At 44.5% G+C, this 14,023-nt stretch overlaps 1 protein-coding gene across 5 annotated transcripts in view; it reads right to left on the bottom strand.

Annotated features, from left to right (window-relative positions):
* The window catches only part of robo2 (roundabout, axon guidance receptor, homolog 2 (Drosophila)), a 620,252-nt gene that overhangs the window by 544,507 nt on the left and 61,722 nt on the right, over positions 1 to 14,023 (bottom strand). For all 5 annotated transcript variants that reach the window (XM_072259833.1, XM_072259836.1, XM_072259834.1 and 2 more), the window contains exon 2: positions 5,047 to 5,373. In XM_072259833.1, the coding sequence (XP_072115934.1) occupies positions 5,047 to 5,373 (327 nt within the window). The remainder of the gene's footprint in view (positions 1 to 5,046; positions 5,374 to 14,023) is intronic.

The following is a 14,023-nucleotide window of genomic DNA, read 5'->3' as shown; positions in this document are numbered from 1 at the left end:
TACACTGGTTGGTTGAACTTTGAACTATTGGAAAAATAGTATGAATCTCCACCTTCTCCCTGGCCACTGTGATTTTCTAAATGTCTATCGTCAGCTCTCAGCTTTCTTCACCCTGGCACAAACAGTCCCAGTCTGTCCAATTTCTCCCAGTAACTCAAGCAGTCCTGTCCTGGCTAGATTGTTTCTGTACTTTTTCTACTTTACTCCAGTCTCTCCTGAGGTAATTTTACTGTTATGTGGTTTTAGGCGATGTTTACTTTGTCAAGGTATTTTAGAGTATCAACACATTACAAAACAGTTAAAACTAGTTTATTTGCCTTAGGTTTATGCAAAAATATCCTATTAATTTCACTTGCTCTTAATTTATAACAACAAAGGAGAGCACTTGGCTCATCAATCGCTGGGAGCACCCCCATCAATTCCGTTCACCCTGTCCTTATTTTCCTGAATCCTTGTAACCCATTCACTCTCACACATGCCCATCAACTCTTCTTTGATGCTTTCTGTCATTAGGGGCAATTGACAGCAGTCAGTCACCTCACTGGGGTGTGGGAGGGAACTGGAGCAAGAAGAACATGCATAGTTGCCTAGACATTGCCAGATTCAACTAGGGTCACTCTGGATGTGAGGTAGGGGCTCCAAGACAGTTGTGGGTCAAAGTCAGATGTCAAGTTCAAATTCAGTTTATTGTCATTCAGCCACACTCATGTGTATCACCAGACAAAACAATGCCCTCCAGACCAAGGTACACAACACAGACAGATAACACACACATATACCACAAATAGATACCGCCAAACAAAATAATGTCCCTCCAGACCAAGGTTCACAAGACAGAGCTTAAGAATGAGAAGGCCTTGGTGAGCAGCATTAAAGAAAACTCAGGCATTCTACAAGTAGGTGAAGAGCAAGAGGATAAGACGTGAGAGAATAGGACCAATCAAGTGTAACAATGGAAAAGTATGTATGGAACTGGAGGAGATAGCAGAGGTACTTAACGTGTACTCAGGGACCCCTACTCTTCGTGATTTTTATAAATGACCTGGATGAGGAAGTGGAGGGATGGGTTAGTAAATTTGCAAATGGCACAAAGGTTGGGGGTGTTGTGGATAGCATGGAGGGCTGTCAGAGATTACAGCAGGACATCGGTAGGATGCAAAACTGGGCTGAGAAGTGGCAGATGGAGTTCAACCCAGATAAGTGTGAGGTAGTTCATTTTGGTAGATCAAGTATGATGGCAGAATATAGTATTAATGGTAAGACTCTTGGCAGTGTGGAGGATCAGAGGAATCTTGGGGTCCGAATCCAGAGGACACTCAAAGCTACTGCGCAGGTTGACTCTGTGGTTAAGAAGGCATACCATGCATAGGCCTTCATCAACCGTGGGATTGAGTTTAAGAGCCGAGAGGTAATTTTACAGCTATATAAGACCCTGATTGGACCCCACTTGGAGTACTGTGCTCAGTTCTGGTCACCTCACTATAGGAATGGGTGCAGAGGAGATTTACAAGAATGTTGCCTGGATTGGGGAACATGCCTTCTAAGAATAGGTTGAGTGAACTCGGCCTTTTCTCCTAGGAGTGGCAGTGACCTGATAGAGGTGTATAAGATGATGAGAGGCATTGATCGTGTTGATAGTCAGAGGCTTTTTCCCAGGGCTGAAATGACTAACACAGGAAGGCACAGTTTTAAGGTGCTTGGAAGTAGGTTCAGAGGAGATGTCAGGGGTAAGTTTTTTTACGCAGACAGTGGTGAGTGCGTGGAATGGGCTGCCAGCGGCGGTGGTGGAGTTGGATACAATTGGGTCTTTTAAGAGACTCCTGGATAGGTACATGAAACTCAGAAAAATAGAGGGCTATGGGTAACCCTAGGTAATTTCTAAATTAAGTACGTGTTCGGCTCAGCATCGTGGACCGAAGAGCCTGCATTGTGCTGTGGGTTTTCTATGTTCTAGTACAGATAATACACAAACATATACAGTCAGACAAAGTAATGTACTTCTAGACTAAGGTGCACAACACAGTACATATAACACACACCCATAACACATAAATTAATATTACCACAAATAAATTAACGAATAAAAATGTGCATTTACAACAGCGGTCCCCAACCACCGGGCCGCAAAGCATGCGCAACCGAGCCGCGAGGAAACGATATGATTTGGCGATATGAGTCAGCTGCACCTTTCCTCATTCCCTGTCACACCCACTGTTGAGCTTGAACACACGCGAGGTCATTACACACGCGTCATCCATGTCAGCGCGGGAAGAAGATCAACTCCTCGAGTTTGCAAATGACGACGGGCTGAAAAGTACGTTTGACATAACATTTCTGCCGGCATTCCGGATCAAAGTCAAGGCTAAATATTCTGAGATAGCCACGAAAGCACTGAAAACATTGCTTCCATTTCTAACATATCTCTGCAATGGATGCAATGAAAACTAAATTGCGGAATAGACTGGACATCAGGAACCCCCTTCGAGTATCGCTGTCTCCCATCACCCCTCGATGGCACCGTCTTGTTGCAGGGAAACAAGCCCAGGGCTCCCACTGATTCAGCGATATTGGTGTGTTGCAATGATTTTATATGTTCATTCGGGGAAAATATGTGCTGTGTGTTTAATATCCAAACGCTACTTAAAATGTTATGATGCTCTTGACTTATAAGTGACTTATAATTGACTTATCACTATATTCATGCCAGGAAAATATGTGCTGTGTGTTTAATATTAAATTCGTTAAATAAACCCTTTTAGAAACGAAATTGAGTGTATTAGTTATAGTTGACTTATCACCTATATTCCGGTCGTGATTAACATCCAACCCCCATACAGAATCGCCAAAAACGATTTGTAGAAAAAAATCGGCATGTACACGCATGCGCACACAGGTGCCCACGCAAGGCTTCATGGTCGTGGTAGTTTTCTCGGGGTAAACACAACGTATTTGACGGCTACTCTTGACCGTTGGCAACCCTACCACCCCCCCGGCCCCCGCCGGTCGTCCGGTCTGCAAGAATATTGTCAATAATAAACTGGTCTGCGGTGCAAAAAAGGTTGGGACCCCTGATTTACAGCACAATCTGCAGTGCTGAAACCAGCTTGTGAATGCATACCTCCACTTCACTATCTAAGCTTTTTGTTCAAAACAAAAAAATATTTTTTTCCTTGCCAGGTAAATTGACAGGGGTGTACAAGATGATAAGAGACATAGGCCCAGTGGACAGCCAGAGATTTTTCCTCAGGACTGAGATGGCTAATACCAGGGGGCATAATTTTAAGGTGATTGGTAGAAAATATAAGAGGGGTATCAGAGGTAGGTGTTTTACACAGAGAGTGGTGGGTGCGTGGAATGCTCAGCCAGGGATGCTACAGGCAGAAAATTTATGGACATTTAAGAAAATCGTAGATAGGCACATGGATGATAGAAAAATGATTGGATATCTAGGAGGGAAGAATTAGATTGATCTTAGGTTGAAAGGTCAGCACAAGATCATAGGCTGAACGGCCTGCACTGAGCTGTAACGTTCGATCAAAGGTTGAGGACAAGAATTCATTTCACCCACCCATTACAAGACTCTGCCTTGCTCAGAGATTATCCTGAGGAATCTCTCAATAACTAGAGGGCACTCTTACTGATACAACCCGAGAACCACTGTGTGTACAGAGGCACCTTTAGAGCCAGTGTACCTACAGATTGGGCCCTGGAACCTCTATGTACATCAATAAACACTGAATATACAGATAACACTCTTAGAACCAATGTACAGGCATATTCCTACAGAAGCATTGTACCTCTAGAAGCACTTCAGGTACTGACACAGCAACTTCAGTACTCTTGCAGTAATTCTTTTAAATACAGATCCAGATCCAGAGGGCCTTCAATACAGGCACACTCACCTACAGATACAGATACAAAGAGAACCCTGTCGAAACAGGCATACTCCTTTCTGTACAAACATGGACGTCCAGTAGATAGAGACACAATCACAGAAACCCTTGAGGTAGATGTCTCTGTAGCTAGAGACTGAGAATCCACTGGAGATATATTTCCACATACTGCCCCACAAACTCCCCAGAGATCCGTATTGATTCACACCTCGAGATCTCCGTGATAATGACTCCTTCTGATGGAAATCCTCACCAAAATCGACAGGACAGGTGGGGCAGAGAAGATCCTCAGCAATGAGAACTAGGGGCTGACCATGTCCACATACATTACCAAACTTACCACTAATGTGCACTGCATTGAGCAGCAAGGGAGGATAATAACAATGATAATAACAAGAACAAGAACTTTATTTAAGGGGCAAGGTAGTTCAAGGTGCTTTTCAATGGGATAAAGTGCAAATATGAAAATAAAATAAAAACTAAAAATAAACATGAAAACAAAAGAGATAAAGACCTGTGAAAGGAAAACTGGGAGTTTGAGCAGGATTATAAAACAGAAACGATTCCGCGATGTACTCCCATCCCTGACCACTGGAAGCTTTAAAAACAAGGAAGAGAACTTTGAAATCAATTCTAAAAGATACAGGAAGCCAACCCAAAGTAGCTCGTACAGGAGTGATATGTTCCCCCTTCCTGGTTTTAGTTAATGGTCTGGCAGCGACGTTCTAAATGAGTTGAAGTTTGTCAATAGATTGCTTTGGAAGGCCAGTAAAACTGTATTGTAGTAAACTAGTCTATCCCATGTAAAAGCATGAATTAGATTTCCAGCATCATCACGTGACAGAAACAGACATACCTTTGTAATATTTTCCAAGTGTAGAAATGCTGCTCTGGTCACTTGTTTTATGTGGGATTTAGAATTCAAGTCTGAATCAAGGATAACACCCAGGCGAGTTACTTCTGATTTTACAAGGGGAGACAACTTCCTAAGTTTATCAAGAAGTTTGAGCAACCAGGCAGCTAAGCTACCAATACGCTGAGAGCAAATAACATTACAATCCATTAGGATCGTCCAACAATGTGGAGTCTCATACTGCACACACAGGAACATACAATGCTTTCAACCAATGGCAGATAACGGGAAGGTACTCACAGGCCACCTCCAGCGAGGCATTGTGGCTGACGACCTCCCCCAGGTAGTTCCTGGCCACGCAGACGTAGCTGCCCTCGTCCGGCTTGCTCCTGCGCCCGTGGACGATGCGCAGGAAGAAGAGGGAGCCGCTGGGCAGCAGCATGCGGTGGGAGCGGGAGTCATCCTTGTCCGTCTCCACCCGCTCCCCATCCTTGTACCACTCGATGGTGGGGCTCGGCTTCCCCTCCGCCTTGCAGTTCAGCGTGGCCGGCTCCCCCTTGGAGACGATCAGGTCGGAGGGGTGCTCTGCGATTCGGGGCGGGAAGTCCTCCTGTCGGAGTCGGGATCCTGGACGAGATGGAAATAGAGAGAGCGGGTCAATTCTGTGCTCAAACACCACACTAGCATTACATAGAACAATTCCAAGTTCAAAGCACATTTGTTATCAAAAGACGTACACTGTGTACAACTTTGAGATTTGTCTCCTTACGGGCAGCCGCAAAACAAGAAACCTAATAGAACCCATTAAACACCCAACGTGCAGAGAGAAAAAAAACAAATTGTGCAAACAATAAAAATAAGCAAACAAACAAATAAATAAACAGCACAGGAACACAATGCTGTGCTGAAACAATTAACTGGCCAACTGAACTACACCATGTCCATATCCTTCCATTTTCCTCACATTCATGTGTCTATCTAAACGTCTCTTAAAAGTCTGTAATGTATCTGGTTCTACCACCACCCCAGGCAGCTCATTCCAGGCACCCTCCACTCTCTGTGTAAAAAAACTTGCCCCTCACATCTCCTTTGAAATTACTGCTTTCACTTTAAGTGCATGCCATCTGGCATCAGGCATTTTAACACTGGGAAAAAGATATTGTCCGCCTACTCTGTCTAAACCTTATAAACCTCTGTCAGATCTTCCCTCAGCCTCTGCCGCTCCAGAGAAAACAACCCAAGTCTGACCAGCCTCTCGTTACAGTCCCTGCCCTCTAATCCAGGCAGCACCCTGGCCAAGCCTCTTCTGCACCTTCTCCAAGCCTCGACATCGTTCCTATGATGGGGTGTCCAGAAATGTGTGCAATACTCTAGATATGGCCAAACTAGAGTTTTTATAAAGCTGCAACATAACCTCCTGACTTTAGAATTCAATGCCTTGACTAATGTCAGTGGTCTGGATGATGAAATTGATGGGTTTGTGGCCAACTTTGTTGACAATATGAAGATAGGCAGAGGGACAGGTAGTGGTGAGGAAGCAGGGAGTCTGCAGAAGGAGTTAGACAGACTGGGAGAATGGGTAAAGAGGTTGCAGATGGAGTATAGTGTCAGGAAGTGTAAGGCATGCACCTTGGTAGAAGGAATAAAAGCATAGACTATTTTCTAAACAGGAAGAAAATTCAAAAATCTAAGGTGCAAAATTATTTGAGAGTGCTCATGCAGGATTCCCTAACGGTTAATTTGCAGGTTGAATCAGTGGTGAGGAGGGCGAATGCAATGTAAACATTCATTTCAAAAGGACTAGAATATAAAAGCAAGGATATAATACTGAGGCTTTATAAGGCACAGGTGAGGCCTTACTCAAAGTATTGTGAGAAGTTTTGGGCCTCTTGTTTTAGAAGGGATATGGTGACATCAGAAAGGGTTCAGAGGAAGTTTATGAGAGTGATTCTGGGAATCAAAGAGTTATCATACGAGCAGAGATTGAAGGTTCTGGGCCTTTACTCACTGGAACTTAGATGAATGAGGGGGGACACGAGGAAATCTGCCGGTGCTGGAAATTCAAGCCACACATATCAAAGTTGCTGGTGAACGCAGCAGGCCAGGCAGCACCTCTAGGAAGAGGTACAGTCGACGTTTCGGGCCGAGACCCTTCGTCAGGACCGTCTCGGCCCGAAATGTCGACTATACCTCTTCCTAGAGATGCTGCCTGGCCTGCTGCGTTCACCAGCAACTTTGATGAATGAGGGAGGAATCTCATTGAAACCCATCGAATATTGAAAAGCCTCGATGTAGTGGATGTAGAGAGGATGTTTCCTGTATCAAGGGAGTCTAGGACCAGAGGGCATAAACTGAGAATGGAGGGACATCCATTTAGAACAGAGCTGAGGAGGAATTTCTTTAGCCAGTGGGTTGTGAATCTGTGGAATTCAGGTGGCTGGGTGATTTAAGGTGGAAGGTGATAGATTCTTGATTAGTCGGACCAGGAAAGATTACGGGGAGGGGGTGGAAGAATAGAGCTGAGAGGGAAATGGATCAGCCATGACGAAAATGGGCCAAATGTCTTAATGCTGCTCCTGTGTTCAAAGGTCTTATGGACTAAAAAAGCCAAGCATGCCCCACACCTTCTTAACCACCCTATCTACCTGTGTAGCCACTTTCAGAGAGCTATGAACTTGCACGTCAGGATCCCTCTGCTCATCAACACTGTTAAGGGTCTTGCCCTTAAAACGTGTAATCTAATTCATCAAGTTCAATGCACCTGAGTGATGCCCTATATCAAACCGCATTGCCTCTATCACTATTCATCGAAATTCCAACAGGTCAGCATGGTTACAATGGGCTGAAGGGCCTGTTTCGGAGCTGTACGACTTCATGATTCTTCATGTCATAACTAGCACCAACCTCCCTATTCACAGACTCAGCAAGAACATCAAAACTTTCTGTTTCGAGCCTTAAGATCTTAAGATTAGCTTTCGCTTCTCAGATGTACAGTATATCAAAACATCAAAGTATACAGTGAAATGCGCTGTTTGTGTCAACAGCCAGCACAGTCCAAGGATGGAAGCAACCGAAAAGTGCCGACCTGATTCTGGCGGCAACACAGCACGCCCAGAACTTACTAACCCGTACGCCTTTAGAATATGGGAGCAAAGCAGAGCACCCAGAGGAAACCCACGTGTCACAGGGTGAACATACAAACTCCTTACAGACAGCAGCAGGATTTGAACCCAAATCACTGGCACTGTAATATCATTACGCTAACTGCCATGTTGCCATGACACTGCAGTTTACAACCTTAGATTAACTGCTGTCAGTATCTGAAATCACTTGGCATCTGGAATCTTTTCCTGCTTCACTCTCCATAGTTGCTGCCTGATTCCCTCCAGCATTTTCTAAACTCACTGCAGAGTTTCAGTAACAGCACCTTCTCACATTTAGACCATAACACAAAAGAGCAGAATTAGACCACTTGGCCCATCAAGTCTTTTCCACCATTCTATCACGGCTGATTTTTTTCCCCTCTCAACCTCTTTCTCCTGCCTTCTCCCCGTAACCTTTGGCACCCTGACCAATCAAAAACCTAAATACCCGATGGGTAAATATACCCAGTGACTTGGTCTTCACAGTCATCCCAGGCAATGAATTCCACAGATTTGCCACCCTCTGAAATTTCTCCACATCTCTGTTCTAAATAGGTGTTCCTCTATTCTAAGACTATGCCCTCTGGTCCTGGACTCACCCACCATAGGAAACATCCTCTCCATGTCCATTCTATCTAGGCTTTTCAATATTCGATGAACTGTAGTGACATCAAACGGTCCTCATACATTAACCGCTTCATTCCAAGCATCATTCTCGTGAACGTCCTTTGGACTCTCCCCAATGCAAGCACATTCGTGTCTTGGATAAGGGGCCCAAAACTGCTCACAATATTCCAAGTTCAGACTGAGCAAAACCTTATATAGCCTTAGCATTACATCAGCACTCTTATATTACAGTCCTCTTGAAATGAATGCTAACATTGCATTTGCCTTCCTTACCACTGACTCAGCCTGCAAATTAACCTGTAGGGAATTCTGCACAAGGACTCTCATGTCCTTTTGCACAAATTAATGTTGAATTTTCTCTCTGTTTAGAAGATGGTGTGTGTCTTTATTCCTGCTATCAAAGTGCATGACCATACACTTCCCTGCACTATATTCCATCTGCCACTTCTTTGCCCATTCTCCCAATCTAAGTCCTTTTGCATATTCCCTGCTTCATCAGCACCACCTGTCCCTCCACCTATCTTCATATCGTCTGCAAATTTGGCCACAAATCCATCAATTCCACCATCTAAGTCACGAACAAGAGAAAATCTGCCGATGCTGGACATCTGAGCAACACTCACAAAATGCTGGAGGAACTCAGCAGGTCAGGCAGCATCTATGGAAAAGAGTACAGTCAACGTTTTGGGCTGAAACCTATCGAAGGGTCTCGGGCTGAAACGATGACAATTCTCTTTTCCTAGATGCTGCCTGGCCTGCTGAGTTCCTCCAGCATTTTGTGAGTGCCGCCCACCGTCCAAATCGTTGACATATAACGTAAAAAGAAGCGGCCCCAACACTGGTGTACATGTGATTAATAAATGACTCTGAATCTGGTTAAACTAGAATGGGTACAGAACTACAGGGTCTGAGGTATAATGAAAGTGAGGCCTGGCTGGTTTCTAATTCCTTGGAGCGTAGAAGAATGAAAAGTGGCCTTATGGAAATGCTTAAAATTGAGGCCCTCTATTGGTTGGAGTTGACCATTGATGTGGCGTCCCAGCTACCTATGTGATACGCAAGCCGGGTCAGTACGATACGGAGAGCAAGCTGATGTCCATATAGTCCACGTAGCTGATGAATCCAAAGGAACAGCAGAGATTGGCACAAGCTGTGCTGTAGGCGTTGCCAGTCAGTGTTGAACTGAACGTAAGGCTGCCTTATGGACTCCAGCTCCAGACTTTTCCCTCAGGGTTCACTCCCAAAGCCTTCCCCATGTGTGGGTGTAGCCACAAGGCAGTGGTGCTTTGAGATCAGAGTTTGCCTTCTCCTAGACGAGCTGCAAACATGGCTGATGAGTTCCATTTGCCCAAGGCAACTGGTTTTGAGTTGCCAATAGTAGAAACGGTTCCACCGGGCTTAGTAACTTAGTAACTAAGCCGCACATGAAGGTCAGGAGCTGTCCCATTCCCATTCTGATATGTCTATCCACGGCCTCCTCTACTGTAAAGATGAAGCCACATTCAGGTTGGTGGAACAACACCTTATATTCCGTCTGGGTAGCCTCCAACCTAATGGCATGAACACTGACTTCTCTAACTTCCGCTAATGCCCCACCTCCCCCTCGTACCCCATCCATTATTTATTTATATACACACATTCTTTTTCTCTCTCCTTTTTTTCTCTCTGTCCCTCTCACTATACCCCTTGCCCATCCTCTGGGTTTTCCCCCCTCCCCCTTTTCTTTCTCCCCGGACCTCCTGTCCCATGATCCTCTGGTATCCCTTTTGCCAATCACCTGTCCAGCTCTTGGCTCCATCCCTCCCCCTCCTGTCTTCTCCTATCATTTTGGATCTCCCCCTCCCCCTCCCACTTTCAAATCTCTTACTAACTCTTCCTTCAGTTAGTCCTGACGAAGGGCCTCGGCCCGAAACGTCGACTGTACCTCTTCCTAGAGATGCTGCCTGGCCTGCTGCGTTCACCAGCAACTTTGATGTGTGCTGCTTGAAATTCCAGCATCTGCACGTTTCCTCGTGCTTGGTTGTCAGAGGTTATTTGAGACTCACACCATTGGGAACATTTAATAGGTAGTGGAAGCTTAACCCCACTACCACCCCCAGCTATAACAACCTTAAGAAATCTCTTAAAATTATGAGGTATAAATAATCTGAAAGGTAAAAGCCATTTCCCCAAGATAGGCCAGTGCAAAAGTAGGGGCATAGGTTTAGGGTGAGAGGGGCAAGATTTGAAAGGGACCTGAGGGACAATGTTCTCTCACAGGGGGTGGTGAGCTGTCAGAAGAAGTGGGTGAGGCAGGTACAATAATATCATTCAGGAAACACTTGGACAGGTACATGGAGGGGTGGTTTTAGAGGGATATGGGTCAAACAGGAAATTGGGGCCAGCGTAGATGAGAACTTCAGGCAATGTGGGTGAGGATTCTGAGATATACAGACGAATAAGTAAATAAATTCTGCACCCAATCTTTTGCCACCTAGTCTATTAAAACATGTCCTTATTATATTGAATAAATATCAGAAATTTAATGGAATAATTAATAATTAAATCATATCTCAAGTCTGCTTACTTTTTGAATGTCTAAACATGCTTTGTATAGATGATATGCTAATCAGTACGCCAGCTGCTTTAGTTTCTTGGTCTCCGTTCAGAATCAGCACAGACGAGAGCTTTCTCACAATCAGCTGAAATTAATTTCCTTGAGAATCCTGGCACACTGCTGAATTTTGTCTTCTGTACTTTATTTTTTCTTATTATTGAGGGATGCAGCGCAGAGCAGCCACTTCCTGCCCAGCAATGACCAATTAGCCTACTAACTCACCAATACATCTTCGACTGTGGGAGAACTCCGGAGCACCCATAGGAAACCACGTGGTCATGGGGAGAACATGCAAACTCCTTACAGAAAGTGGAGGAATTGAATTCTGAAATCCAGAACATCCAAGCTGTAATGGCACTGCGCTAACCACAACACTACGGCGGTAACTCAAGACTTCCAGCTCTGCAGAATTTCTTGTGTTTGAATTTTGTTGTGGTTTAGTTCCTTTACAGAATATAATCCCATCACAGTCAGTGGTGCTTACTGTGCAATAAGGCTCCGTGAACTCACTCGCAATGACAAAGAGATAGGCTAAACTGGGGCAGAGCTCAGTGCTGATAGGTAAATGCAACTTCCTCAAAGTTCAAGGTAAATTCGTTATCACAGTACATGTATGTCACCATATATAACCCAGAGACATGTTTTCTTGTGGGCATACTCAGTAAAGCCAAGAACCATAATAGAATCAATGAAGAACTGCACCCAACAGGTCAGACGAACAACCAATGCAAAAAAGACAACAAGCTGTGCAAATACAATGAAAAAAGAAACAATAATAATAAACAAATAAGCAATCAAATTGACTCCTTTATTTGATTCCTATTGGAGTTGACTGCTTTGTCAACTCCAATATCGCCTATCCCTTCCCCTCCCCCCCCCACAAACCTCAGCACCCTCCCACATTCCTTCCTCCATGGACTTCCTCATACCCTCAGTGCCTGGATTCAGAATCCTAGCACGCAAACACGAGGAATTCTGCAGGTGCTGGAACTTCAAGCAACACACATCAGTCACTGGTGAATGCAGCAGGCCAGGCAGCATCCCTAGGAAGAGGTAGAGTCGACGTTTCCGACCAGGACCCTTCGTCGGGACAGGATCCTAGCATTCCTTTCCTGAACACTTTGGAGTACTGCATGCAGTCTATTTAAGAAAGGACGTGCTGGCGTTGGAGAGGGTCTGGAGGAGGTAAATGAAATCTACGAGCGGTGCTTGATGTTTCGGGGCCAATACTCGCTGGAGTTCAGGAGAATGAGGGGGGATCTCATTGAAATCTATTGAATATTGAAAGGCCAGGATAGAGTGGATACGGAGAGGATGTTTCCATTAGTGGGGGAGTCCGAGTCCGGAGGACACAGCCTCAGAATAGAAGGACATTACTTAGAATGGAAATGAGGAGGAATTGTCTTTAGCCAGTGAGTGGTGAATCTGTGGAAGCCAAGTCATTGGGCATATTTAATGCAGAAATTAATAGATTCTTGATTAGTCAGGGTGTCAAAGGTTTTGGGGAGAAGGTAGCAGAATGGGGTTGAGAGGAATAATAAATGATGGAAGAGCAGAGCAGACGCAATGGGCTGAATGCACTGCTTCGGGTTAGTAGGTTGTGGGCATGCGGCGTTAGTACAGGAAGCGTGGATAACCCCCGGCCAACCGTTGCTGATTTGAATAGACACAGAATGATGCGGTTTCACTGGATGTTTCGCTAAACATGTGACAAGTAAAACTAATAATTCTTGTTACTAATCTTTCGCTAGATTTATGATGAAATACGCTTGGTGGGGATTATTGTAACTGTATTCCACTTATATTAAACTAATTTTATTTTAATCCAATTTGTATCGCAAACTACCATCTTTTAATCATTTACCTCATGAGACCCCATCTGGAAAGCATTTTCTCTGCAAAAGTGAACACGAGCAGATGTCATGGAAGCAATGGGTTGTCGGCCAACCGTGCTTCAATAGCAGCCTCTTAGAAAGAATCTGGAATAAATCTGTGATTGGCAAGGGTTCTCTGCCTGTTCCATATTCATTAGAATAACATACAGTCCTGTGAAAGTTTTATATCACCATGAACGAATGAAATGATGGAGGAGATTGCTGTGGCTGCTTCTAACCAAGCCTAGTGTGAGGTGAGGCACTTCAACAGAAAATGTTAAGGAATGATCGCAGGAATGAAAGGGTTAATTTACCAGGAGCTTTTGATGACTCTGAGCCTGTACTCACTGGAGTTTAGAAGAATGACGGGAGATCTCATTGAAACCTATTGAATATTGAAAGGCCAGGATGAAGTGGATGTGGTGAGAATGTTTCCTGTAGTGGGTGAGTCGAGGACCAGAAGGCACAGCCTCAGAGTAGCAGGATGCCCCTTCAGAACAGAGGTGAGGAGTTTGGTGAATTTGTGGAATTCAATGCCACAGACAGCTGTGGAAGCCAAGTCATTGGGTATATTTAAAACAGAGGCTGATAGTTTCTTGATTAGTCAGGGCATCAAAGATTAAGGGGTAAAGGCAGGAAAATGAGGTTAGGAGGCATAATAAATCAGCCTTGATGGAATAGCAGAACAGACTTGATGGGCTGAATGGCCTAATTCTGTTCCCATATGGATTTATGGACCCTAACTGTATTAAGTACAAAGAGATCTTGTGGGTCCACGTCCACAGCTCATTAAAAAAGCTACACAAGTTGATCGGGTGGTAAAGAAGATATATGGCGTACCTGATTTTTCTTAGTTGAGACATTGAGTTCAACAGTTTGAAAGTTATATTGTAGTTTTACACATCGAGAGGAATTGCATTCTATTCACCCCATGAATGGAAGAATGTAACAGCTTTGCAAAGGATGCAGATGAGGTTCACCAGGATGCTGCCTGAACTAGAGGGCACGTTGGCTGCGTTACCGAGGCCATGGTAAGT

This window comes from Mobula birostris, chromosome 6 (genome assembly GCF_030028105.1).
Source record: "Mobula birostris isolate sMobBir1 chromosome 6, sMobBir1.hap1, whole genome shotgun sequence".
Classification (NCBI taxonomy): domain Eukaryota; kingdom Metazoa; phylum Chordata; class Chondrichthyes; order Myliobatiformes; family Myliobatidae; genus Mobula; species Mobula birostris.
This window is presented reverse-complemented; position numbering and strand designations above follow the sequence as displayed.